Genomic DNA, 27,658 nt, shown 5'->3' on the forward strand with positions numbered 1-27,658 from the left:
TAGAATGAGTATATATTTACAAAAAGAATCAATAATATGTATCATTTAAAATACAAATGGTCTTGTGTCTGTACTGTTTTCAAGTAAAGAACTAGTGGCTGTGGTTTTAGCTCGTGTCCATCAGCTCAATAAAGTGAACACTGTATTGTTTCTTGATACTGAATGTGTGTTATGGTTTGGTCTTGGCAAGTTATAAAAAATAACCCTTATGCTGTGACAGTCTGTGGGCAGTATTAGATTAGATTAGATTAGATTAGATTAGATTAGATTAGATTAGATTCAACTTTATTGTCATTGAGCAAAGTACAGGTACAAGCCAAATATCAGTTTAAGGATGTTAAATGTGCTGCAGGCCTGCTTAGAATAGAATACATACAGTATGTATTACACACACAAGTGGAGCCCTTTAATTGCACTGCTCTGCCACAGCAATAGGTCCTTAACGTCAGCAGTCGCAGTGGTTAGTGACTATCAGGATCACGCTTGAAGGATGAGAAAGTACCCAAAGAGCCCACCAGAGGGCTCTGCTTTAGAACACAACATACAATTGTTTTCTGATGATTTCTTATAAAGGTACCTTTACCTCCAGTTGCCTCTATGTCAGTTCAATATACTATAAGTGGGTTCTTGTCTGTTACAACCTGAAAGATGTACAATGATAAAAACCCTCTGAATAATGCAGGACCCTCAGCTTTGTGAAAATGTCAGTTCCAACAAGCGAAATCTTGAGTCACAATTAAATAAATTCCATGGCTCATTTGCATACAGTTAAGAAAGCTCATTCTGGAAAAAGACTGACTGAAGGGTTGGATTAGGTTTGTGCAAATTGGGTTAGTCAGCATTACAAACTGTTTGCAGACCAAGTGAACTTTACTAACTTAATATAAATAAATATATATATAATCAATTCAAGGTAAAATTTAGCTTACAGTCCATAAATGTCAGCCATGGACTACTTTGGCCCACAACTTAGAAACCAGTACTTCTTACCTCCTTTTTTCTCTCTTGTTTTCTTTTCTTCCCCCTTGTATATATAAAATCTAAAAAAAAACAAGTTCTATAACTGGATGCTCATTGTAATGCCAGATGCTTTCTTTAATAGAAAATATTCAGCAGAAGAAAAAGGAAACTAGCGCTTCCCCCAATGCACACATGAATATTTTGTATGTTTTGTCATGATAGGCAAAAGAAGAATATTACAAAATAAGCCATAACAGGATGCACAGACAATTGAGTAAAGTTTATGTCAGAAGAAAAAGCAGTAACAGTGAGTGTGCGTGTGCGTTTGAGTGCGTGTGAGTGCGTGTGGGGGCGGTGATGATTCAGAAGTCAGATTTTCTCAGGAACAGCCACACCACGAGAAGCAGAAGCAGAAGCAGATGAATGTTGTCTAGTGAGGAGAGGTTCTGACTAGTAGAGTCTTTTATTTGTTAGGGAAGGACACTGTACATATTGTTTTGTTTGCCGACTGTGACCTTTTGATTCTGTCAACAGTACAACTGTCAAGATGTCCAGAGTTGCCAATTTGTCAAAGCTGCGGCAAGAGAGGATGAGAGAGATCAATCTGCGGGTGAGTTGACATTATGTTAATAGTTTAACATTGAGAGTAAGATGAGAGACTGTGGATTCAGAATGACTTTATGTGTTTTAACCGGCAACACAGCCACCATACAGGAAGCAGGGCAAAATAGTGTAAAAAGAGGAAGACGTTCACTTACTGGTACGACACATAGTGATTAGTCTCTGTCTTCTCCTGCCTCAGTTTCTCAGTTTCTATCTTTGTCCCCCTGCCCCCACCCTTCCTGTGCTCTATGTCTGTCAGTTTCTTTCTCTAAAGAGGACGAAATTCTAACTGTGCCATGATGTGCTAAATTTAATTAATGAGTTTAATGACTGTGATGTCAAGCGAGCAGTACATGAGTACATGAGTACATGATTCCTTTACACAACGTGAACATGGCATTACCAGCAGATTTTGATGATTTTGATTATTTTAGACAGGAAATATGCCACGCAGCTGCATATCAACAAGCTTAGTAATTATAGGAAGGTTAGTGTTTGGTCAGTCTGAAGGCTATTTCCAAGCTTCAATTATGGTGGAAACTGAGCTCACTAAAACCTGAATGTATTCATGATCTAACTTGAAACAACAACCAAAAGTTCATTTTATTTCATTATAAATGGCCTGTACACACTTATGCTCACTGTTGACACTTGTGACCATAGGTAGGTAATGTTAAAGTGTACTTCTGTCCAGACATGATGTGTTCATGTCAGAACAGAAGTACTCCTGTCCCTTTATTTTCGCTACATGGAACAGGAAATGTGAATAAGCAGCCTTTTGATCAGAAACCTGCTTTTGTTAGCTGAAGGTTGCCGTTGTCCTGCTGCTGGATGGAAGTGAAAGTGAAAACTATTTCTAATGTAGAATCAGTGGATGAGTGTGTGTATTTGTGTGGGTGGGTGGGTGTGTGTGTGTGTGTTTCGTGTGTGCTTGCTTGCACACAGTATTCTTGCTTGCAGAATATTTCACTAGCAACTGTTGCCATAGAAATGGCAGTGGGTATGTGTGTGATATCAGCTCTTTCCGTGGGAGTCTTCAAAACATGCTGTCCTATCACTGTAGAACAAATCACACAACCTGGATGCAATGCAACTCCGTGCACAGTGCAGAAGTGCTGTGATGCATTGCTGCAAACCCTTACATCTCCATTTCAAATGACAAATGGTGTGACTATGGCAGGACCAAGGCGGAAGTTCAAATTCACTTCACTAAAAGATTATATTTTCAGCTGCTGCCACTGAATATCCAAGTGTTGGTGAAAGCATCACCGTTAAGGGCAGAAAGATCGTTTTCCTGTATTATGGCCTCGTATTTCTTTACCATTTAGAGTAATAAATGGACCTCATGGCCTCGTGTATTACAGAGCAATGATGTCACCTTTGGGCAAGCATGATGTTGTGCACATTCAGAGATTGAGATGTCCAGAAATGTCTGCAGTGGCAATGTGGGTTTGTCGGTCTGCAGGATTATGCAAACCCCAAAGTGTTCTTCTAATAAGTGTGAACTAGATGATTGAAATGTGTTATGTATGTGAGACAGGGTCACAGAAACAGAACCAAATAGGGATAGAAACAAAGATGAAAGAAAGAGGATGACGCTCACTCAGTGGGGTTTTGACGCATATTCAAACATTGTATAATTTGTGATTCATCATGACATCATAGTTCAAGTATGCAAGGAAAGAAATCTCGTCAGGATGTAGAATATTGAGATAAGAAGTATTATCTCTATTTGGACTGATGAGCCTTGGTGGAGGCATGGTCTCTATTTAACGGGCCCCTCTTGTTTAATTTGTCATTCCTTCATTATGTCTGTATGGCAAATTCATTGCGTCCTTGTGAGTGTCCATTTTAAAGATGTAGAAATCTGTCCTGTCACAATCTGTTCAAGCAGACTTCTGCTTTTAACTGAGTTCATGTGATCATCACAAGGGCTTCTTCTCTTCTGAGTGTTCTTTTATGAACAGAACACACAACACACAGAAGATACAGAGGGAAGGGCCGAGGGAGAATTGCAGAAGCTGTTTATACTAAATAACTATAACTATAAAACCTTTATTATTATCATTGAGTATAAATTAAAATACCCACTCTAAACTATTCATTTACAATAGACTCCTGGCATGTGAGGAACCAATATTTTTTTATTGCTGCAGGGCAGGAATAGATTCCAGACTTTCATTTTTCTCTGTACACATCACATGAGAGCCCAGTTGTGCCGCAGAGATTAGATATTCAATTTAATAGCTTCCTTTCAGTAACTGCTCTTGAAGAATGCATCTCTACTTGAACAAGTACATACAAACACAAACACAAACAATGTATATTAACATTTGATCTATTAATATAGACGCACTATAGATGCACTTTAATGTTATAGCCTAGTAGAATGCAAAATCCTATGCAGTTTAGGCACACTAAACTCTATAAAGCTATTTTATAGAGTAAAGATACTTTCCAAATAATTTCTTAATATTCAAATAATAACAAAAAGCAAGAGCAAATAAAATAGACCAAATTATGTAATATAAAACGTTTTTTTTAAAAATAGTACACATATTAATTATATCTTACAATATACTGTATGTTGTGATATATTAAGATCAAGCGATTTAAGGCTCTACCATCCACACGTCTGACAGGCCAGATGCAGAAACACTCCAATATGTTCAATCACTTTCCCCACTCAGTACAACTATCCCAATGATAATCCTTGACTCAGATCAGAGATTGTCATGCATTTGGCCCCAGACAATTCAACCCGGACAATATACTAATGTCTTCCAGTGATCGCCAAAACCACATGTCCCTAGAAAATACCAGAATAAGTGAACACAGAATAATCAGAGATAGATCAATGTTCACAATTGATGAATTCATTTTATTGGTAACTTTAGTAGTCAGCCAACATGTAACAACAGGATCAGAACATACCTGGAAAGTAAGCATGCAGCAATGTGTAGATTAGACAAAGTGAGAGTACTGATTACAGAATGCTCCTAGACCTCTTTGCTCATAAAAACACTGAGCATTTGTGAAGAGACTGATTACCTTCTCTGGTCATGAGGAACCTGTGACCATCTCATGACCTGGAAGTCCTTGAGTGTGCTCATCACAGGATGGGTCACTCACACAGAACTGTGATAACACTACTTTAATTGTACTGAATGTATCTGAGATCATTTAACAGTCGCTCTGAAATCACATAAATGTGAAATAGAAACAATGTGATGAAATTATAATCTATAATCTATAAAATATATAGTTTTCTCTAAGATATATTATTTCATTCCTGGTAAAATGTCATTTAAAACACTTGCCGGGATGGATTTTGTTACAGGTATCATTCTTAACAACACTGTAAAGGATATCATGCCTTCAAACAGGATGTACTGACATGCTGAAAGAGAACATTCGCTCATAGAAAATATGACTCAGGAACCAATTATTGCCGCTCATATTACACAAAGTCCCATTCAAACTCTGTTACTCTGCTATAAGTGATGTTCAGTCACAGGTTGACCTCTTCAGCATCTATCCTGTCTATCTGCTGACCACCTCCATCCTCTTTCAGGACTGAACCCAGTGACACTCCAAGAAAACAACAATGGATTATTCCAGGACATCAAAAACGAAACTACAGCAGGTCGAGTAAATAAATATGACCAGCTGCTTTCACCTCTGCTCCTTATAGAGCTTCTGCTTCTTCTTCTTCTTTTTTATTTAGACTAAATGTTCTTACAAATTCATACATTTAAACACCTTGCCCTGATAGTAACTAAAGGAAAATTCTAATCTATTCCTAAACTAATAGAGTAAATTCCAGTGTAAGTGCAGAATTGCGTAGGGCCAGGCATAGCAACTGTCAGTCAGTCTTAGGAGGAGGCAGTGTTTCTCAATAAAACATTGATTGATCTGCTGCTGCTGCTGCTTCTTATAATCTTTTGCCCATTTAGCAATATCAGCATTCCTTTGATTTTTTTTTCAATTGTACATTTTATGAATAGTCTTTGGGAGAAGTCATACCTTACAATTTCTTATTATAATAGTATTAATAGTAATATTATAGGAATAGTATTAATTATACCTCAAAAAGCAAAATGGAACGTACTTAGCTTAACTTAAGTTATTGAATGATATAAAGTGTATCTAAAGCACATACTTAAAGCGGTATTGTGAGATTCACTGATGATTGATGGAGAGAGAGAGAGAGCGAGAGAGATAGAGCGATTCTAATGAAGCATGTTCATGAAGAGGATAATGGACACAAGAAGCTTCCAGAATAGCAGCAGTGCATTCAAATTAACTTTTTGCGGTTGTGCTCATTTAAATACTCATTCTTCTTGTGGATCTGGATGAGGAATTGTTAAACACACTTTTTAGATCAACCAGTGGAAGAGTTCTATGTCCTCACAAGGCAATGATGACACCTCACACTCATATCACCAGACCGTCATTTAACTATTATTGCACATAATTCCATCATTTCTATTCACCAATCACTACATTTACAAGTCCTGTCATTTCCTCCAATGTCCTCCAATCATAACACAAAAAGGAGTATGAAAGGTTACTTAATGAGGAAAGCAGAGGTGTCTTAGTCCAACTGTGGTGATAAAGCAACTGTAGTTGTCAACACAAGAATAAAATAAATGGCCTACAGCAAATCAAATGTTGCTTTTACAGAGAGAACACGGTTAGCCTGCAGCTCACTGAAGCTGAAGCTGGGTTCATACAGCAATGTGGAATGGAGTCGTAGAAGTCTATTGGCTCATATTGTCCCCTTGGCAGTTAACACCTGCACCGCTGGTGTTACTGTTCAGATGATTCTCATGAGATTGTCAAGTTGTGTGGTTTGGAAAGTTACAAAATGCTGAGCTGAAAGTCCCCTTGCCTCACGTTATGTGCACCTTGGGTACACATGTGAGAGCTGTGACAGCTGACATTGCTGCACAAATGAACTTTAAGGTTCCTATGAGCTATTAGATTAGATTACATTAGATTGAACTTTATTGTCATTGCGTATGTCACAGGTACGGGCAACGAAATTCAGATTACTACCCTTCCAGTACCTTTCCGTTTACATCATCATCATTTCTCTTTTTATGCTCCTTACAGATGTGTGTTATGTTCTATGTGGGGTAAAGATAATTAACCCTTATTACCAAAACAAACGGCTGTTGATCCAAGGTTCCTTATCTTTTTAATTCATTATTAAAAAGATAAGGAACCTCTGATATCAGAAATTAGAAAGATAAGGAAACTTGGATCAACAGCTGTTTATTACCCTTCCAGTACCACCACCCCGCATATACTGTTTGCTTTTGGTTCAATTTCACACAAGCATACAAAGAGAAATAAAGAATGGATTTGGTCCATTGTGTTAGGAGCATTATTTTGTAGGAATTTCCTGTTTCCTCCCAATCCTCTGTGATCTATTTCCAGTACAATGTTCAGACGGCAAGAGGCAGCATCCGTCATTTATAAGCTAAACAGATCAATCGCTGTAATGATCTATAGAAATCGGCAACAGAGATAAGTAAATCTGTGTTCTCTCCTTTCACATTGTTGCAAATATTTTTTTGCACGCATTCCACAACATTCTGTACTAAATCAAACCAAATATCAACATACAAAGACTTCCATTCAAACCAGGTTGACTGCTTAGAGACTACAGTTTGCAGACCAAGCTTTATCTTGCTAACCAACCACACGCAATCTGAACAGAGAGCGAATGAGCAGAAGGAAGTCTCCATCCAGAGTTGCATGTTACAATTGTAGCTGCAGTATGTGATCTCTGGATGACATTGACAAAAGTGTTATGTGAGTTCATATGAGTCTGCCTCCACTTTAAAACTTTGCATCAAAGCCTTTCTGAGCAGGAGGAAACAGGCGTGATACAGGCAGCCACGACTTCTTTGTGTGGCAGAGTTATAATTGCATTGTGTCCTTTGTCTGAAACAGAGTGGACTGCAGAGCGTCTAACCTTGGAAAGTAATCCTTCTTGATGAGTTATCTACCTATTGTGTTTGCAAGTGGGAAGAAGAAAAATCAAGTTGTGGCCACCACTTATTAAAGTGTAGCCGTGATTTATTTATCTTGTGTCCAGGAGATAATAACACATGGCCACACACTGTTTTGCACCTTGCGCCTTTCCAGTCGACCAATTATTGAACAAGACCATATGATTTCCTTTCATGTTGCATAAAAAAAGCCGGAAAATCATGTTTGATCAGTGCAAATCACAAACTCACATGTATTTCATCTTATGACAAGATACATATAAGATACAGGGACAGATTCTTACAAACTACTACCATAAGACTTTAATGTATTATTGTTATATGAAGACCCCAGAATATGTTTTCCACTCTGGATTTGTGTGTTTGATGAGCTAAGAGTCATAGAAATTGGAGGTGCGAGCTGTGTGGCCTTACAGTTGAGTTCTGCGACAGTTCGGGCTGTTATAAGTGTATCGGCTTTGAGTGAACCGGTGCAGTTTATTCTTTTCACACTGTAAATCCTGTTATTATTGGACACCGCTCACCTCTTGTATCATTTATGTTCCATTCGTATTCTCTATCCAGGTTAGTGACCACAGAGAAATACTGTAATGCTTCACCCCTCTGCAAATCATGTCCGTCTCTATTCTGCCTCATTCCAGGATGCTGATGCTCATTTCGAGAATTTCAATTCTGTTAGATTTTCAAATAAGATTGTGTAACTCAGTTAGTGACAGAGATGATTTCAGAGGATGGAGATTTTTCGCAGCACAATACAACCAAATAGAATGTCCAAAATTTCAGTGTGTAGGAGGAGGAAGAGCAGAGGAGCGTAGCAGAGAATGAGGGTGTGGGCGTGCAGGAGTTGCTGATGGTGGCACTGCACCCACTCAGTGCTTAATTTGGTCCAATACTCCCAACCATGAGGCATGAATCACATGGCTACATGTTCATTAAATGTTTGTCCGTAATACACAAACATTGCTTTAATGGGATAACAATAGTAATTATGCAATAATGATATTAGAGTGTGCTGTAAGACTTAGTTTATTTATCATGTTACATTCAATTCACGCACAAATTACATGCAATGGAAATTTGACTTGCACCCACTCTTACATATCACACACACAAACACATGCATTACAGAGGGGGGTGCAGGGCAGCCATAATGGAGCAGTTGGGGGTTCGGTGCGTTGCTCATGTGCACCTCGGCAGTGCTCTGGAGGCAAACTGGCAACTCACCAGCTACCAGTCTTGCTTACTTGGTCCACACAGGGGACTCGAACCGACGACCCTCCGGTTCCCAGCTATCGACCCAGCGGGGTGTTACATGTTGAAACATCAGCATTTGCAATTCCAAAGTCTTGGAGATTAGTTATCAAGTTGATTTAATTCATTACATTTTCTGTCTTAGCTTCCAGTAAATGAACAGTTCATAATGTATTTCACACTGATATATGAGTCGAAGCCCTGGAACTTACATTTCTTTATGGCATACTTTTGTAACAGGGCCCAGCCTTAGTGAAGTCTCTTGTGTACATATAGGGATAATTTTCCTTAGCTAAGAAATGTGTCATTGACATCCAGTACATGAGCGCACAAAGAGTTGGACAGTGTCTGGTAGCATCATTCAGAAATGAACTTCCTGCAACGATCTGACATTGATGGAGACATGATGCCTAAAAGGTCTGGCGGTCAATATCATTAGAACTTTGCTATTTGCCTTCATTAGAAAGGTTGCGATTTCCAAGAAGAAATGAAAAGAGTTTCTTTATTTTCAAGCAAAGAACCATTATTTGCTGATCCAATCAGATGCAGCAGCTGTCTTGCTGCAGGCTTTTCACTCATTTTGGCAAACGTCCTCACCTTTTCATGTGAGGCAGGGTTCATGTGTAGCATTATAATATCTGTCCTGGATTAGCCAATCATATGTTAATCAATCCCTTAAATTAAACCAGATGCTCTTTTTAATAACTATTATGTTAATGACAGGGAAGAGAATAAGTGAGAATTCAGATTGGCTGCAAATATCAAGATTCAAATATGGAAACAGCCACGTCAGGAATGAGTGCAGGTGGTTCATCTGTAGAAGAAGACGTTACTTTATTGGTTCAAATCAAATGCGAACACGTCAATCTGAAATTTGTCTAGCGTGCACCTTATTACGCAGTTTTTGGGGTCCTTGCTCAAGAGCACCCCGGCAGTGCCCTCTCCAGTGCCCTGGAGGCAAACTTGCAACTCCACAGCTGCCAGTCCACTTTCCTCGGCCATACGGGACTTAAGCTAAAATGAAATCGCTGCGAGCAGGGTTCGAACCTGCGCGGGAAGATCCCATTGGATTTCAAGTCCAACGCCTTAACCACTCGGCCATCGCAGCTGCATGTATTACACCTCTCTGCCATTTTAACACAACTTACAGAGGCACTGACCTTTTATCCAGTTTGAAAAGTGGTGTGTTGTTCAGTTAAGTGACAATATAAATTATTGTACAGCCATCACTCAAATGATCCCTCCTATCATATCGCAACAATTTGTAAATACACACCTATTTCTATTTTTACAGGTCATCATTGGTTAAAGTCTATTGGTGGCATGTTGGTGGCATCAGCTTTGGTCCTTGTCTATTGACTTTTTCAAAAAGGGTTTCAACCTGTTATTCTCAAAATGAATGATCTATCACACAATATTTGATTGTAAAGCAAACAGTAATATTAAATGATTGAATTTGTCATGTAAGCTAACATAATCTTGTGATTGAGGGACACATCATCAGCTTGCGGATTAAAGATCTCAAGACCTCCAGTCCACTTTTGTGACTTCTTTCCATTTAGCTAACATGTCTTCTTCCATCCAGTTTCCTTTCATTTCGGATGTTGGTCTCTCCACACATCTTGTATCTTAATCACTATGCCTCACTGGTTAAAAGCAGTGGAGTAGCTTTTAAAAATGTATACCTGACGCAGCACTAAGTAACTTTTCTAAACACCCAGCCTTGTCTAATTATAATTGCAAGTTAGTCAGGCTTTCTCCGTGGTTTCCCTTTTATTTTAGTCCCAAACACGCTTTTTCCTCCAATTTCAGTTCTCTAATACAGTCTACACAGCAGTGATTCCCACTAAACTGCTAAACATACAAGAGCATATACTGTATGCCTATACCCATTTATTATATATATAAATATTTATATTTATATATATATGTGAGAACAGTGCCACAGTGTTATAACAGTAGTTGGTGCTGTTGATTTCCGTGTCAGTACAGTCAACACAGCAGCAGCATAGCAGGAATGCTGTTTCCATGGCAGCCTGCTACTTTTATAGTCCCATCAGCTCAGTTGCAGGGACCAATCACCAGCACAGGACACTCGTGTTTATATAAATGCATTGCGGGGTGAAATGAGATGAGGAACAATCATAAAATAATTGTTGAAATTGATGATTACTTATGTACCATTTGTGTGTACTCCTGCTTATGATGGTGGCATCACTGGGTTACATTGTTTCACCTTTTCCTTTGCCTATATACTGAATTTGTCTATTTCTATGTCTTTGGCACGCTTTCATTTCCAGAATAAAGAGAAAGAGCGCATGAGGGAGAGAGAGAAGGAGGCGAGGGAGAGAGAGGCGCGTTACAGCAACGGCCACCTCTTCACCTCGCTGACTGTATCGGGAACTACTCTCTGCACGGCATGCTGCAAGAGCATTACAGCTAAGGAGGCGCTCAGCTGTCCAAGTGAGTAACAGCCACCGTGTCATGTCGTGGTGTCATTTCCTCAGTTGACCCTTACATTGCTGACACTGCATATAAACATACATCCAAGAGGCAAAATTAAGATAAAACTAAGACAAATATGAACACGTTCTTGGCCATGTCGCTCAAACCAGCTTGCAGGTTTTGCATTCTGCTGTGTTGAAGCTGAATTCAGCCAATTAGCTCTTCTTCGTGGATTGAGGGTGTGCTGATTATTTTAATCTGCTGTTGTCTTGTTTTAGATTGAACTAGAAACCTGCAATTCCCTCTTCATGGGACATAGTTTATCACATGGTCTAAGAGAATATATACTGTACCACTGACACTTGTCAATGTCAAAGATTTTGTGATGTTATCCCTTCTTACACTTCATTCCGTTTCCATTATTAAAGGTGCCAAAGTGCAGCTTTTCAGTTGCATGCTTTATAGCCTACAAATTATATTTTAGCTACTTTACACACCAGGTTTTAATAATGGTCACTTCTAATTTATCTGTCAGTACGGCTCTTCCCAAGGCAACGCATGCTCACATTAAACAAACAAAAAACATGATATACTGTACATTGGGGCCACACGTGTAAAACTGTGACTGTGAAGTGTTTCTACCTTTAAAATAGAAAAATAGAAAACACAAATTCCCTGAAATAAGATTGACCCGACAGATGTTATATAACTGACACTTTGGATTTTGGATGTATCCAGGGCCATAGCCAGGGTTTTGAAATAGGCTGAATGAACATTGAAGACCCTTGTGGTACCAATTAAACAGTCCGCTTGAAATATCACTACAATCCAATTATGTATGATTGTTTCTAAGAGGTAATAATTAATGATTTTGTCTAGGCTTTTATCATTTATTTTACTATTTAACAGAACATCCAAAATCAAATGTCAGTTTTATTAAATACGGGTTAGGGTTAGGGTAAGGGTTAGGTTTAGAAGATTATCTTGTGAATAAATTGAGGCAACGTCCATAAATGGCCCAAATCTGACAAAGAAAGTAATTTGTGTCGCATAAAAAAAAATTGTCAATATGGCAGCTGTAGGAGAGTTAATCCTGCCTTGGTTTAGATGTGCAGTTAATGAACGTGGTGTTTCATTTCTCACCTGTTAGATGGTCCAAAAGAATCACAGTTGGCTTATTTACAATAAATTGTTGTTTTATGTTCTCTTTCTTTTTCCAGCATGTAATGTCACCATACACAACCGCTGTCGAGACACTCTGCCGAGCTGTGCCAAAATGAAACAACGGGTAAGGCCCAATCTGAATGTGTGTTCGGGACTTCTTCACTGTTGCTTCCACTTGAATTATGCAATATTGACAAAGCAGTTGTGTTATTATGTTCCACAATGACAAATCACATGACTTGAAGTAATGCTAACTGTTGTGCATTGTACCCTCATCTGTGTCTTATATAAACACAGCAGCAGAAATCAGTCCTGTTGCGGAACAACTCCGCCTTGCAGAGTGTCACACTGCGGACCAAGAGTGAGATTTCTTTTTCAATCTTACACAAATGCACACTCACACGCACACACACCCACATGCGTGCACACACAGGCCCTCTGTGGTCTAAAGACACGGTCTATCTATTTTTTCTGTCTGCCATTTATTTTTTGATCCCTCCTCAAATACAGTCATCCCCTGTTATTCTCCTCGTCCGCATCCCGTCGTTCTCTTCTTCCTCCTCCATTTCCTTATCTGCCTGCTGTTCTTCGCCTCCTCCTTTCCTTCCTACTCCATCTCTGCCTGGTTGTGCTTTCCTCCTACACAACCTCCCCTGCCTGTTGTTATCACGCTGTTCCTCATACTGTATACTTTTCTTCTCTCATTCCTTACCTTCCACCTTATCCTCTACCTGATACTTTCCTTCTTTTGCAGGTCCGTTAATGCGGGAGCGTCCCAGTTCAGCCATCTACCCCTCAGAAAGTCTCAGACAGTCATTGCTGGGTTCCCGTCGCGGTCGCTCTAATCTATGCCTATCCAAGAGTGTCTCCTCTAATAACATTGCGGGGTGAGCCTAAGTCCAATGAATACATTTATGCTAGATGAATCAGAGAACAATATGATTGAGGTTTCAACCCATCGCTGCAAATTTACACCTAAGTTAGAGAAAGCTTGAGTGTAAATCTGTTTTTAATTGATACATATTAATAGAATTGTATTGCCTTTATCGTAGATCTCGGGTTCTATCTCTATGTAAGTGTGTTTTGTATTGATATATGTATTTTAAATAGACCTACTTGAGTCTGAAATGAGGGCATCAACTGAGCTTACGGTATTTGTTCAGATAATTACTAATAATACTGATAATTAGCAGTACTGTAGAGCGGTGAAATGGGGAGTTGCAGCATACCGTTACAGTCAGTGGACACAGTGGTCTTTATTAATCATCCTTTTTTCATACTTGTATAGTAGTTTTATATGTAAACATTTTAATCGAAAATGTGTACAAGGTCGGCTCAGGCTAAAGTGGTTAACAGAGCGTTCTCTCTCTCTGTGTGTGTGTGTGTGTGTGTGTGTGTGTGTGTGTGTGTGTGTGTGTGTGTGTGTGTGTGCGTGCGTGCGTGTGTGTGTTAGGAACCTAAACGATGACTCTCCTCTCGGGCTGCGTAGGATACTGTCCCAGTCCACAGACTCCCTCAGCTTCAGGAACAGAGCAGTGTCAATGGAGTCCCTCAATGATGACAGTAAGAGACCTTTCACACCACTTTACATAACACACATTTCATTACATTACATTTTCTGAACTGGTGCTACAAGAAACAGCCTTTCTAACAGCCTTTCTAATACTAATACTTGTCATAACACACATAATGAGGAGGGTAAAGGCAGATTACGTAAGGCAGATTATGCCTTACCTGTTGTTTCAGCATACTCCAACAGCAGAGCACGTCAGAGACTGAGAAGTCATGAAAGAAGCTGCCGCAGACTTGTTTGACTACTGTGTGTCCACCCCTGTGCTGTTGTGACATACCTCCTCAAAATGTCAACTTGTCAGGTCAACACTAAACCCTGACTGGTTTATCTGAAGGGCTTGTCTGAGCTGCAATAATACTGCAACTGCTGCCTGGAGGAGCAGACGGAGACGAGACACACAATGATGATACAGTGCTACCGCTATATTCATATAAAACCCTACCTTGTGGATTTATTTATTGTTATTGTAGCTCAAGATACTTTTTTGAATACCTACATAACGAACAAGTATTCAAATACTCAAACCCAGTCCCAGCAGATACAACACCAAATGAACATATGTGTAAGCAGTAATGTCTCCAAAAGATAGCCTTGTTTTTATTCCAAAACACACAAAGAAAGTGTGTAGTATAGTGGCGGACAGGTATGGTGGATATGAGCTTCATAAAAGGGAGTGTGACGGCTATCATTGTTTTGTCTTCTTCCTGAAGTTTTCCTGATAATTATTACAGGCAGAGATGAGATGAGATCAACTTATTTTATTCTCAGACACGCAAGTGGAATTCATGAGGAAGAACACACACTGATTTTGCCTCCGTTAGTACAAGTGTTGTGTCGGTGTGGAGTGTTTGTGTGGAGTGAGTGGAACTCATTACATTAGCATTAACATTAGCAAAACCTTAGCATTAACATTAGCAGTTAGCGCTGCTCAGTCTCCCCCGTCTCCTCTTACCATTAAAGTACTGGTGTTAACATTTTTGGCCTCTAATATTTTTAGCAACAGACTGCAGATCAGCACAGGCCTGAATCTTTATCATATAATGCTGTATTTTCCACCATACATACAGAGAAAGCCCTAGAAACATTACCAGAGGTCGCATCACGTCCCGATTCCGCATACTTGACTCATCTGTCCTCTGTCCTTTTAGATATTACAGTCTCAATGTGTCATCACTTCAATGCTCCCATTTGTTGTTGAACCTTGAGTGTCTTGTTTTAATGGCTAAATGGTGGTCCGGGTGAAACAGTAGAGCTTTCATTGTGCGCTTGTTGTGCTTGTCAAAATAGAAGTAGAAGAAGAGAAAAGAACAATCCTTTGATGTGCTGAAATCCATGTATTTAACCTGCAACCTCTGCCTATAGCCAATATGGAAACATCTAATCTTAGTGTTATTCATTTTTGCATTTCATGCCTAATATGGACACAGGGGAAAAACAGTGCATTCCATTCAAGTTTGACTTTCTGGCCCAAGTCTTTCAGACCAACATCTGTCTCTCTCTGTCTGTCTGTGTTTAAACCATGATGGTTAAGCTGTAATAGTATATAACAGCGTTTAACTTGCTAAACTGCTGGTTTCCTCCTGTTAGGTGATATCTACTATGCCTCAGTGCTGGAGGAGATGGAGCTTGATGGCCAGGAGTTTGAGGCCGACTCTTGGAGTATGGCTGTGGACAGTGGTTACCTGCAGACCCACCGCAAAGACATCATCAAGAGGCAGGATGTCATCTATGGTGATAGGACAATTTTCCCTTTTTTTCTGCAGTAGCTTCTTGTTCTTGTTGGATTTTGAGCAATAGCACCAACTGATTGCAGATCTTTCTTATTTCTCATTCTCATTGGCCTCACAATGTTAAATAAAAGGGAAATGTCCCGTGATTACATTAGATTTTGTCAAAATTAGTTTAAAATGTTTGAGTAATTCTGTTAACAAACCAACCCGATATCCAACCAACAGACACGGGCTCACATGTCACAAATATTTAACACTACAACCCCCAAGTGTTTACACATTAATTGAACATTGGTTATGTTAAAAAGAAAGTTGTCATACTAAGCTGACAAAACTGGAATATTATGTAGAAGCAGGAACCAACCAGACTTGGTTAAGTTAATGTTACATGATAGATTAGTTAGAATGTATGACTTATATTTTGCCTTTGGAATCATTAGATTATACCATAAACTACTTTGCACCCCAGAAACATTGAAAGACTTTTGAAAGAAGCAGAAGGTAAACACATGAGAATAAGAAAGGAAAGTATAACATCATAGAATCTGTTGCAGAAGCTATTGTAGTGTAGGAAGTAAAAAAAGACTTCAAGATTACAAACAATTTGCTAAAAAGGCACATTTATATACAAAAGAGTTTCCCACTTATTCATTGATGATATGATTTATGATGCCGATAAGTTTAAATATTGTGATAGTTCAGTAAGCCTTTTGTTCCCTTGTCCCCTCAGTACATGACTGATGTATGTTGATACGGGATTTTGATGTGTTGGACATGTTGTCTTCTCAGAGCTGATTCAGACGGAGCTGCACCACATGAGGACCTTGCACATCATGGACCGGGTGTTTCGGCAGGGCATGCTGGAGGAACTGCAGCTAGAGCCCAGTGCAGTGCATGTGATGTTCCCATGCCTGGATCAGCTCATCTGCATACATTCCAACTTCTTGACACAACTCCTCCTGCGACGCAACCAAAGTCTGCAGCCCGGATCAATGTACAACTTCACCATCCACAGGCTGGGGGATATACTGCAAGAACAGGTACTTCAGTCAACGGAGCCTCTGATATGAAGGACAGGAATGCAACTTGGACACCCCCTCACACATGCAATATACTGTACCTGAGCATGTGTGAATTTTGTCTGCCAGTTCTCAGGTCATGAGGCAGATGAGATGAGGAAGACCTACGCGGAATTCTGCAGCCGCCACCTGAAGGCTGTGAAACTGTACAAGGAGCTGCTAGCCAGAGACAAGAGGTTCCAGTGCTTCATACGGGTGAGCTCATCTAGATACAGATCCTACCCACACATGGAACACGGTCACGGTCAGGTGAAATTAATATTGCACTGAGTCGCTGTTACTGTTCTATGTCTGACTAATGAGTAGTGAGAAATGTTAGAACAACTTGATGTGGTAATAATAGATCGAGACTGGATCAGTTCGATTTTTGAGTTTATGTACCATCTAGTGGCCAAACATTGATTGAGACAGTTTGAAAGTTAACCCTTCCTGAACTCTGTGACATATTAATTTTGCAGCCACACAGTCAAAGATTTAATAGAGGTGTTCCAGTTTGGGGCTGTTGTTCTATGACGATACAGAATAACATTTTTATTCCGTCAGGTCGATTTCTACATTGTTTTTGTGCAAGAAAATGTGATCAAAAGCGCATCGAAAAATCTTCCTTTATGTAATGCTAAAATAGTTTGGGAACAGTCTGTGTGTGTTTCAGAGAGAGCAGGTCTCTTCCAAGTTTACACAGTAGCTCTATGATGCTCGCTGAGGTTGTCATGGCAGCTGCTGAGGCTGTTCTCTAAAATTCCCTAAAGCTGGGAGACAGGGGGTCAGCTGAGACGTGGTTCCCATGGCAACACATGAAGGAGACCAGCTGGTCTCTTGTCTGGTTCTGATGAGTTTTCAGACACTCCAGGTATACATATAGAGAAGAAGAGAGATAACCAGAGGTCTCCTGGTCCTGGTCCTGGTCTTTCTTCTGTTCCTGGTCCTGGTCTTTCTTCTGTTCCTGGTCCTGGTCTTTCTTCTGTTCCTGGTCCTGGTCTTTATTCTGTACCTGAGGACTTTCGCTGGATGGATAGATTGAGTGAATTTGACACATCTCTAGAAAAAAGTGACTGCAAATTAAGAATAAGGGGCTGAATAAGAAGAAAAGAAGAAGAAAAATATTTGAATTACAATATATACATGTGACTCAAAGTAATACTAATGTATAAACAGTATGATGCTCTGTTTTCAGGTTGTCTAACATTGCTATTAGACTCTCTTTTTTTAACATTTTTAGTGACACTGGGCATTGTTCTCTTTTAGTCTAAAATGTATTCCATACCTGTGCCATTCTGTACTGCTCATCATCTTCTGCTGTAAAACTGTTGAGCCCTTGTGTGTAGGGAAGTAACCAGAGACACATAACACAACACAATGCTACTGAAATTACAAAGGAGTAATCATGTAAATTCATCATACTGATGAATTGATAATCCTTAACAATGCTTGCTCTCTTTTTCTCTTTCTCTCTGGTTAGCGGGTGAGTCGGGGACCCTTGCTTCGTTGCCATGGTGTTCAGGAGTGCATCCTGCTTGTGACTCAAAGAATTTCCAAATATCCTGTCCTTGTCCAGCGCATTCTGGACAACAGCAAAGGTGAGTCATGTTGATAAAATTCAATATTTGCAGGTTTCAGTGTATCTAGTTTGTACTGTTCTTATCTGAAAAGACTTGATGATTCACCCGAGTATATGATTTGTCACTGTTTTGCCAGACAGTGAAGATGAGGCCTCTTCTCTGGCACTGGCCTTGTCTATGGTTCGAGAACTTCTGACTTCAATAGACAAACAGGTGCTTCCTTCATATACATGCTGATTTTTTAATTATAGAAGTTGGGATGATGTGTCATCCTCAATGAGACAGACAGACAGACAGACAGACACAATGCTGATGAAAAACATGAAAGTGTAAGCTGAGTGTTTTTATGGTTGGCAGGTGGAAGAGCTGGAGGGGACCCAACGGATGAAGGAGGTTCAGGCTAAGCTGGACCCGCGGGCTGAGACCAGAGTGACGGATGGCAGCTTGTTCAAGGCTGGAGAGTTGCTCCGTCGCAGACTGATGCATGAAGGAACACTGCTGTGGAAAACTCCAGGATCCAGGTTCAAAGGTATGAAACATACACACTTTTGTGTGTGTGTGTGTGTGTGTGTGTGTGTGTGTGTGTGTGTGTGTGTGTGTGTGTGTGTGTGTGTGTGTGTGTGTGTGTGCGTGTGTATGTATGTGTGTGTGTGTGTGTATGTCATATTATTATATTAATATTTTTATCGCGCTATTCTTCAGTTTCATATATGCTCTTCTAATAACCTACCATCTTAAATTACAATTACAATCAGAGGATATTTTTCTCAATACTTGCCTATCACTGATTTTGCTTACATAGCACTTCACAATGTAGTTTTGACACAGCCTGGTAGTCAGCTGCAAAATCTAAATCTGGTTTCTAGAACAAAAAGTTTAAGACTTATGCTGCTGTGTGTTTGCTGATTTTACAAGTTTTTGATTGTTCAAGTTTCAGTACACACTTACGGAACAAGTACAGTTGTCACCATAGGGAGCTCAAAACTGAAGACTCTGATGCAGGCATGACCAAATAAGGTTAAGTAGACATCTTTAGTCAAACCAAAGTTAAAATAGTAAAAATCTGAGATAACAAGGAAGATGCAGGCTTTATAGCTTGACAGTTCCAAATCAGAGAAATCTAATAAACTAGGTGTAGAGCAGGGAGAGTGGGAAGGCCAAGGCAAGGTTTCTTGTTAACCTGAGCATGACTAGAACTGTGTTACACAAGCAGAGAAGCCAAAACAACAATCTAGCAGAGAATAATAAAAATGAACTACAGGAAGTCAAATGAGGAAGCGGGGATCAGTTGTGTAGAGCCTGGAACTCAGCGCTGTGAGTAACTATTGGAGGGATGTGACGAACAAGAGAGGGAAACTGGAACTAAGTGGGAGGCGCACACACGCACGGGTTGGAGGGGGGGGGGGCTTCAGAGAGGGACAATTTAAAAAAGACAGGATTATGGGAAAAGTGACTTAGTTTTTAAGGTTTACCTTGATTTTTGGCTGAAATGCTCCATTCCATGATGGTAGAGGTAAGATAAGTAGGTAAGTATTTTAATTCATTCTGATTATATGCTTTAGAGTTAGACAATGTCATGTTTGTCACATTGGTGTGTAATGCTTCTATCCTGGTACCTATGTTTAGTCTGTAGTTGCTATAGCATTCATAACTCGTTACCTTGTTTTAGTGGCTCTGGTTCTGCTGTGGTAAATCATGTGTATACAATCATGCAGGCCACTTGCTGAGTGTAGCAACCCTGTCAGGCTTTCAAAGGGAAAGAGTATGGATCCACTTAACCCATTGAGGGATCTTTGTCACTATACTGGGCCTTACTAGTGTTACCTGTGTCACAAATTCCTTCTTTGAAATGTTTGAGCCAAAGTACAATAAAGTAAGTATTCATGCATATGAGGTCAGTTAGATATCAATATGTTTATGTTTGCTGCAAAAACTGTTTTCTTACAACCCTTGACCCTCTATATATTTTCAGGGATTGCTATCTTATAATAACTGCTGGGTGCCTTCTCACATCAGTCTTTCCATCTGTAGATGTAAGGGTCTTACTGATGACAGACATCCTGGTGTTTCTTCAGGAGAAAGACCAGAGGTACATCTTCCCATGTCTGGTAAGAAAACGCAGTAGACGACACACTCTCAGTGATCAATGATTGACGTGATATTATTCTCCTAATCCTTCTCCTCTCTGCTTCCACTTGATCAGGACAAACCTCCAGTGCTGTCTCTCCAGAACCTGATAGTGAGAGATATAGCCAATCAGGAGCGAGGCATGTTCCTCATCAGTGACTCCTCCCCTCCTGAGATGTATGAGGTCCATGCTGCCAACAAGGATGACAAGAATGTCTGGATACGTCACATTCATCGTATTGTCAGCAAGTGCGGGAACCCACACACACACACACACACAATTATTGTCAACACTGTTCCCATTGTTGAGGCGAACTCTTTCCACCTCTGAACAAACCAACATGTGTTTACCTCACTCTCAGAAGTGTGTGTTTGCAGTGTGTGTTGAAAGGAGGATGTGACTGTGTATACGTATGTGTCTGCTTTTGCAAACATCAACATGTTTATGTCTTTTTTGGAGTTCAGGTGCCCTTCAAGAGAAGAGTTCCCCCTTATAGAAACGGAGTACAAGGCCCATCTGAGGAGACTCAAAGGTCAGAGAACAAAACATGACACAATGGCTTCACTTGTACCCTTGTGTTCCATTTACAAAACACACAATTTCATCATTTAATGAGATCTGTAATGATCCCAGAGGTGGTATTTTGAAATTTGTGTTTTGTAAATCACAAGTAACATTTGAAACTCAAGTTTCAAGTCAAGTCCCAGGTTGCAGGTTGCAAGTTACATGTCAATTCAAATCCCAAGTCCTAAACGTCAATATTTGAGTCCTATAGAAGTGACAATGAGCAGTAAACTACAGAAGGGTTGAGGTGACATCATGTCTTAATAAAAAGGCCACGACTAATAACCAAAGAAATTAGATAAGTTGTGGAGATAAACGTGGTGTGGCCACAACCTGTAGTGTAATGCAACATGCTGTGACTGTATGTTGTGTATCTCCTATTCAATTTTATCATCAAACCTTCCCACTCTTTAATTATTTTCCGATTGATTGGTGTTCATTGCTGTTCAGTCTATTAAGCTTTGTCAGATGCTTTAATATATTCCCAAACACCACCCACAGCTGAGCTCCAGCAGAAGGACCAAGACTTGCTGGAGCTGTTACAGGAGAGAGTGACGCTATTCTGTGAGCTGGTGGAGGTGAGGAGGGGGGAGGAGAGCACACTGCCTTCCAACACACGTCACCTCTTCAGGGCCGACACAGCTCAGGCTCCCCGCGCTGCAAAGCTGCTGCTGGATGCTACGGCTGAGGGTAAAACACACTCACAAAGTTTGATGTGACCTTAAAAAGTTCTAACAAATTCTGTTTGCTGCATGCACCATATTGTGAGTAGCTGTGTTAAGAGCCTGCAAGATGAGCTTATCTTTTCAGTTTAGGCACTAACCTCTGTAAGAAGTAATTTTGACTTCCCCCTGTTGATATGACAAGATTGCATAACTAAATTTAAAGAGTATGTGTTGGCTTTTATACATAAGTTCCTTTTATACTTATCAGTTGCTTGTGTTCTCTCAGTGGACAGGTTGAGTGAAATCCTTCTGGGCTCTGCTGTCGAAATCCCACTGCCTTGCCACCATTACCACAGTGAGTCATGTTTCCTGTTCTAACTGAACATCCTGATTTCTATACAAGATACATACAAACACTATAGGATTCTGTCCATGGGTTGATTCAACCATAAGGCAAAGTTGGTGTCCAACTAAGAAGACCCCCAGTAGCTATTGATAGAAAAAAGCCCCTGCCGAGGTGCCCCTGAGCAAGGCACCGAACCCTCAATTGCTCCCCCCTCTGCGAAGGGTGGTAATGTAATGTAAGTCGCTTTGGATAAAAGCGTCTGCCAAATGATCGTAATTTAATGTAATGTAATGAAAAAACCTTATACTAAAAAAATAAGTAATACATTTGATTAATATTTTGAATTATAAAGTAGACCATCAGCTAACGGAAACCCTAAGGTGTGTACTAGTAAACAACATACTGACTGAGGTATCGGTGCTTTTGTTTCCTTTCAGATGGTCAGGACCTGTTTGTCAATGGAGCCCTTGAATCCCCTGCGACAAAGGTGGGATGTTTTATTTATTTTTTACTCAGATTAGAAGTTGGTTCTTACAATCCCGTCCTCATTACAGCACTATAGATTATTTTCACAAACTGCCATGGGTCAAATGATATCTTGTTCGACTACCTTACCTCCACTGTTGAGTACAGAACTACTGTCCAACAGTTTGGATACACTACTGATTCTAGTTTGAGTTTGAGTCTTTTACATATTTTAAGGTATTCAATATTGTTTTCAGTGCTGTCAGAGCTGTTTCCATGGTTTATCAAAGGTGTTTTTAGTATGTTAAGTTATTTTGTCTTTGACATGTTGTTAGTGTGGGTTAGGGTTGCGATTCCAGAGCTGTAATAGGTTTTAGGTATGACCACAGGTGTTTTTTGTGAGACCGCAGCTGCTTTTAGAGGGATCATAGTTATTTTCAGTATGATCAGGGCTGTTTTAGTAGGTCATCTGATTAAAATCATGATATGACAGTGACAGGGAATCACATGGGTGGGAAGAGCCTGAGAACCAGTGAGATACACGCTTATGAGTTAATACCAAAATTGTGCATGTGCAAGAGTTATTGTATATGGTGTCTTCCATCAGTTTCAAATTCAATTCAAATGAAAACTTTATCTGGTGTTATTATTCTTATCACTGTTATTTTTATTCTGACTGAGTCTTCTTTATCCTCCAAACATTTATGTTACTATTTCCTGTGCTATTGGACTTCTGAAGGAGTACAACAGGAGTAGAGACAAGCCACCAAGTGAGGTAAGGACTGCTGTGCATGTCAGTGATGCCGGTGTGTAGGTATGTGCCAGTGTGTGTGTTGTCAGGAATAAGAATGCACTGTTCGCCTGTGTATTACAGGAGATCTCTCAGAGGCTGATGAATCTCAGTGTTTATCTACACGCACTGCAGGTAAGTTGTCTGTCTTCAACATCGTGAACTCATGTACAACAGAACAATATACATTAAATCATTTACTTCTTGTTGTATATCGTGTATTTTCCTACTGGGAATTTTAACAAAAGGTACTCCCATTATAACATTTCTTTGAGCCTTTGTGTACTTTTTTTTAATCTTAATTTAGCTTAAGTTTTTATCTTAATTGAGCTTAAGTTTTCAGTGTGACTTTGTCTGTAACATTCAGATGCTACACATTAAAGAAATAGCTTTTGGCTAACTCACATATTTACAATGATATTTATCAATGCATGCTCCTCCTATTCAGTAAACCAATCAATAAATAAAAACATTTCTGATGTGTTGCAAATAACCATCATTCCTAGAATTTCCAGTCAGTCATCAGTCAACAGTCATCTTAAATAATTACATTGACACAGAAGATCACATAACATGATGATTTATACACAACAGTATGTAATAGCATACAAGAACATTTTCAATTGCATGTAATTTCCGCGTGAATTGCATGCAACATGATAAGTAATCTTAATCTTAATATAATTGTTGGAATTCTATGTTGTATTGTGAAAAATAAAGTTGCAGGCTGGTCGTGACCAACCAGTTCAACATAAAATCCTAAATAGGCAAAGAATTAAATAAGCAGTCACCAACTGTCCCCCACGCAGGGTGCTGTGATCAAACAGGACTCCATCTTGGAGTTGCTCCTGCAGCAAGAGGATACTGTTGCGCCGTCTGCCAGAGGAGCGTGGCGCCCCCTCTGGAGAGATGGTAGCAGTAAGGAGGTCAGTGCTGGGTCAACCATTGGGGAACTGGCCCTGCTGCAGAGACAGCACAGCCTTTTGCAGGAGGAGCTGCTGAGGTTACGGGATGCAGAGAGCAGATTTAAAGACAGTGAGAGGGCCCGAACCAAACTGGAGAGGCAGGTTCGACATATGAAGGTCAGCAGTGTGCCACCCCGCCAACAGGGGGGGCTACCCTCTCAAGTAAGAACACTTTATTTTAAAATTGCTTCACATACATCTGCATTAGTTTTATTCTGTGCAAATGAGCAATTCTCTCAAAGGCTATTTCTATTTTCGTCTTCTTCCTCCTATGAGTCTCTCTCTCTCTGTCTCTCTGTCTCTCTGTCTCTCTGTCTCTCTGTTTCTCTCTCTCTCTCTATGTATGTGTAGGAGTGTGTGTGCGTGTGCTTGTGCATGTGCGTGTGTGTGCGTGCGTGTGTGTGTGCGTGTGTGTGCACGCATGGGTAAAGCATCAATTCAGCCCCCTTTCGATCTGTGACATTTTTCACACCTCCTTCCTGTCCTCCTCCTACATACTCTTTTCTCAGAAACATCCTGCTTCAAACTGAAAAGTGTTTTATGATCCTCATAAAGTAACGGGACAGAAAACATACTTTTGTATGTATTGCCACTGAACAGTTTTGGCCTCTCAGGCACACTGACAATAGGTGATGAAGGAAGTGAAATTATGTCATGTCAACATCCATGTTTTTCCACTTTGCTTCTGTTATTCAGCAACAAACCTGCTCTTTTAACTCATGGCCAACAAATGCAGCTGGCTAATCACGAGAGGAAATCTGCATTTCCTCTGCTGAGTTTTTTCACTCTCTCCTTTGTTGTTGCTTTAGCCTCAGTCCTTGCAACCAGGAACTGAAGTCTCCGTCACTTCTCATGCTCCACTTGCCTGCCAGTCAGAAGCCCTCCAGGACTGCAGTGATTTGGAGGTTGACATGATGTCAGATGATGATGATGATGATGATGAGACAGTATCAGAAAGTTCCAGAGGTCAGTAAATACACAGAGCACACCGGCCATGGGTGTGATATGCATCACTCTTTCACTTTTCATCATTCATGTGTTCGTGATTAAGAAATTTGACAGATAAACCAAATCAGTTGATTAGTCAGTTTATTTAAATTGAAGTGTTTGTTCTAATCTCACACATTCTAGTGGCACAGAGCTTCCTGAGAGCCCTGAAGAGATAACATCTGCATTGGTCTGTGCATTATGTGCTGCCAGTCATGGAGCTCTTAAATCAGAGAATTTAGGGTTCCTTTGTTGATTTGTCATCCGTTTAGCTGTGACATCAAAATCAGTATAAATTGTGGCTCTGACATACAGTATGTGGAAGCCTATTAAAAAGAGGATGTTCACTGACTTTCACCTGTGACATACCTTTTAACAATGCATCAGTATCGGGACGCAAAGTGGGTTTTTATGAGCTTGTGCTGCTCTTTAGTTACCATGTTTTTAATGATTTTTCCCCAAACTGTAAAGTCCTCAGTAAACCTAAAGGAATTTTATCCAACTAAAATGGTGTATTTTTAAACAGAACAAAAACGCTCTCCAGAGTAGAAAGAAGAAGAAGATGATGATGATTATGATGAATTGGCACATTTTCTATTTCAGATCTTCAAGATATTCCAGAGGAGAATGACGGCAGAGCAGATCCTCGGCACATTTCCCATCGCAAATAAGCTTCTATCTTCCTTTGATTCCAATAACTGGGCGATGGGCCAGAAAGAGCACAACAAAGCTTATATCAGGTCTTCTGCAAGTGTTTATATTTATTGAGCTGCTTTGCTTTAAGTACATGAGTTGTGGCAGTGTGTTTGTTCATATGCAGCCATGCTTGGGATTTTTGGTTTTTCATGAATTCATTTCTTGTGTGGACCAAATGGGCATGATAACAGATTTTAACTTAAGAAACAGCGGCGATGCAGAATGAGCTTGCGTCTCTGAGATGTGTTTGGTTCATATTCATAAACAGCAAAGTTGGTATAACAGCTATGTCATAAAATCAACATGGATGTGAATTAAATGTTGCATTGTCATAAGGGAGAGCTTTACAGCAGTGTCAGCTTTGCACTGAAAATACCAATATTTACCAAATGACATACAATAAAACAGCCATATACTGGATATCTATTTACATATACTTATATATACATTGTTCAGGGATAGAATGGGTCCTCCACCACATGGCTTCCATCCCAGACAGTTCTACCTTTGGATTGAGGGTATTTTCTAAAGAGCACAGCCGGGTGGTGTACTACGAAAGAAGCTTAACAGACCTCATTAGACCTTGACAGACAGGCCTTGGTTGCGTTAGCTGCCTTGACAAAATCTAAACCCCACAATCTGGCTTAATCAGTATCACGGTACTTTAACACTGACTTTCTTGATGCGCACTCCCATCAAAGACGCATGTCTACAAAGACAAACCAATAGGATGGAACGAGTCAGGTGTGGCATATTTCATGTCAGAGGAGCAAAAGATAATAAACAAAGAGCATGAAGAATATAAAGCTACTATAACAGCAACAATGTGGAGTACAAGTTACCAGGGCGACAGAGAGCGATGAGAAGTGAGGCAGGAAAGAAAATCAAACTTGAGCCTAAATTAAGCCAGCTAACCCCTTACTCTCACTTCGTAGTACCCCTCTCCGGCCTTTATGCCAGGCTGTGTGTGTTCACCATCCACAGGACAACAATGGAGGTATAGTGGAGTGGAATGGAGGATTGTTACCATTGAAGAGAATTTATATAACATTTTTGTTAAGAAAAAACTATTCTGCCTGCACATTTCCTATTCTATATAACTGTTTATTATATTATATTATATTAAATAAAATATCAATATTTGTCATTGTTTTGAATGAAGGCTAAGCCACATTCAGATGAAGATAACAAATGCAATTATTCTAAAAATGCTTTTACAGTACATAAAGGCACATATAGTAATGAGTGTCTTGTTTTCCCTCAATCACTGTCAGGTATTGTAAAATGAATGTGCTCTGTAACTGCTTAATTGAATCTTTCTTCACACTTGAATAAAGCAACAAGAGGACTGTCATTGTGTTATGAATGGTCACAATACTTTAGCAAAGGAATTTTGAAGTATAAGCATTTGTCTACGCAAATACGCAGTGGTTTGTAATGCCGTGCAAGTGAAATGTTTGCTTTAAAAGAAGATTATTTTTACTATCATTGTACAAGTACACCACCATTTGTCCAGTGCATTGAAGTATCCATCCTAGTTATGAGGATGTATTCAGCAGCTATAGGATCTTTTTGTTGGTGGAGAAAATTAGAGCATGCAGAGGACTCCACACTGAAAGGGCAGAGGCCACATGAGATTTGAACCCAGGATCTTCTTACTGAAAG

General features: G+C 39.9%; 1 protein-coding gene and 1 non-coding gene across 3 annotated transcripts; one reads left to right on the forward strand and one right to left on the reverse strand.

The window, feature by feature from the left end:
* Positions 1-1,324: 1,324 nt before the first annotated feature.
* Positions 1,325-27,347, forward strand: arhgef2a (Rho guanine nucleotide exchange factor (GEF) 2a). Of its 2 annotated transcripts, XM_076157097.1 has the most exons (24): positions 1,325-1,570; positions 5,138-5,209; positions 11,138-11,300; positions 12,503-12,570; positions 12,744-12,807; positions 13,201-13,333; positions 13,900-14,009; positions 15,607-15,750; positions 16,539-16,789; positions 16,898-17,023; positions 18,288-18,405; positions 18,524-18,600; positions 18,745-18,916; positions 20,419-20,495; positions 20,591-20,763; positions 20,980-21,047; positions 21,581-21,769; positions 22,031-22,099; positions 22,528-22,577; positions 23,295-23,330; positions 23,430-23,480; positions 24,155-24,472; positions 25,120-25,276; positions 25,901-27,347. In XM_076157097.1, the coding sequence occupies exons 2-24, from the start codon at positions 5,171-5,173 to the stop codon at positions 25,966-25,968; spliced, it is 2,721 nt and encodes a 906-aa protein (XP_076013212.1). In that variant the 5' UTR covers positions 1,325-1,570; positions 5,138-5,170; the 3' UTR covers positions 25,969-27,347. The 2 variants fall into 2 exon arrangements, with proteins under 2 accessions (XP_076013212.1, XP_076013211.1); XM_076157096.1 differs by lacking the exon at positions 5,138-5,209.
* On the reverse strand, positions 9,864-9,945 carry trnas-uga (transfer RNA serine (anticodon UGA)). The gene has a single exon. It is a non-coding gene; the product is annotated as a tRNA-Ser (tRNA).
* Positions 27,348-27,658: the final 311 nt, after the last annotated feature.

This window comes from Genypterus blacodes, unplaced genomic scaffold (genome assembly GCF_046128005.1).
Source record: "Genypterus blacodes isolate CSIRO-AG114 ecotype Tasmania unplaced genomic scaffold, CSIRO-AGI_Gbla_v1 ptg000072l_1, whole genome shotgun sequence".
Taxonomy (NCBI): domain Eukaryota; kingdom Metazoa; phylum Chordata; class Actinopteri; order Ophidiiformes; family Ophidiidae; genus Genypterus; species Genypterus blacodes.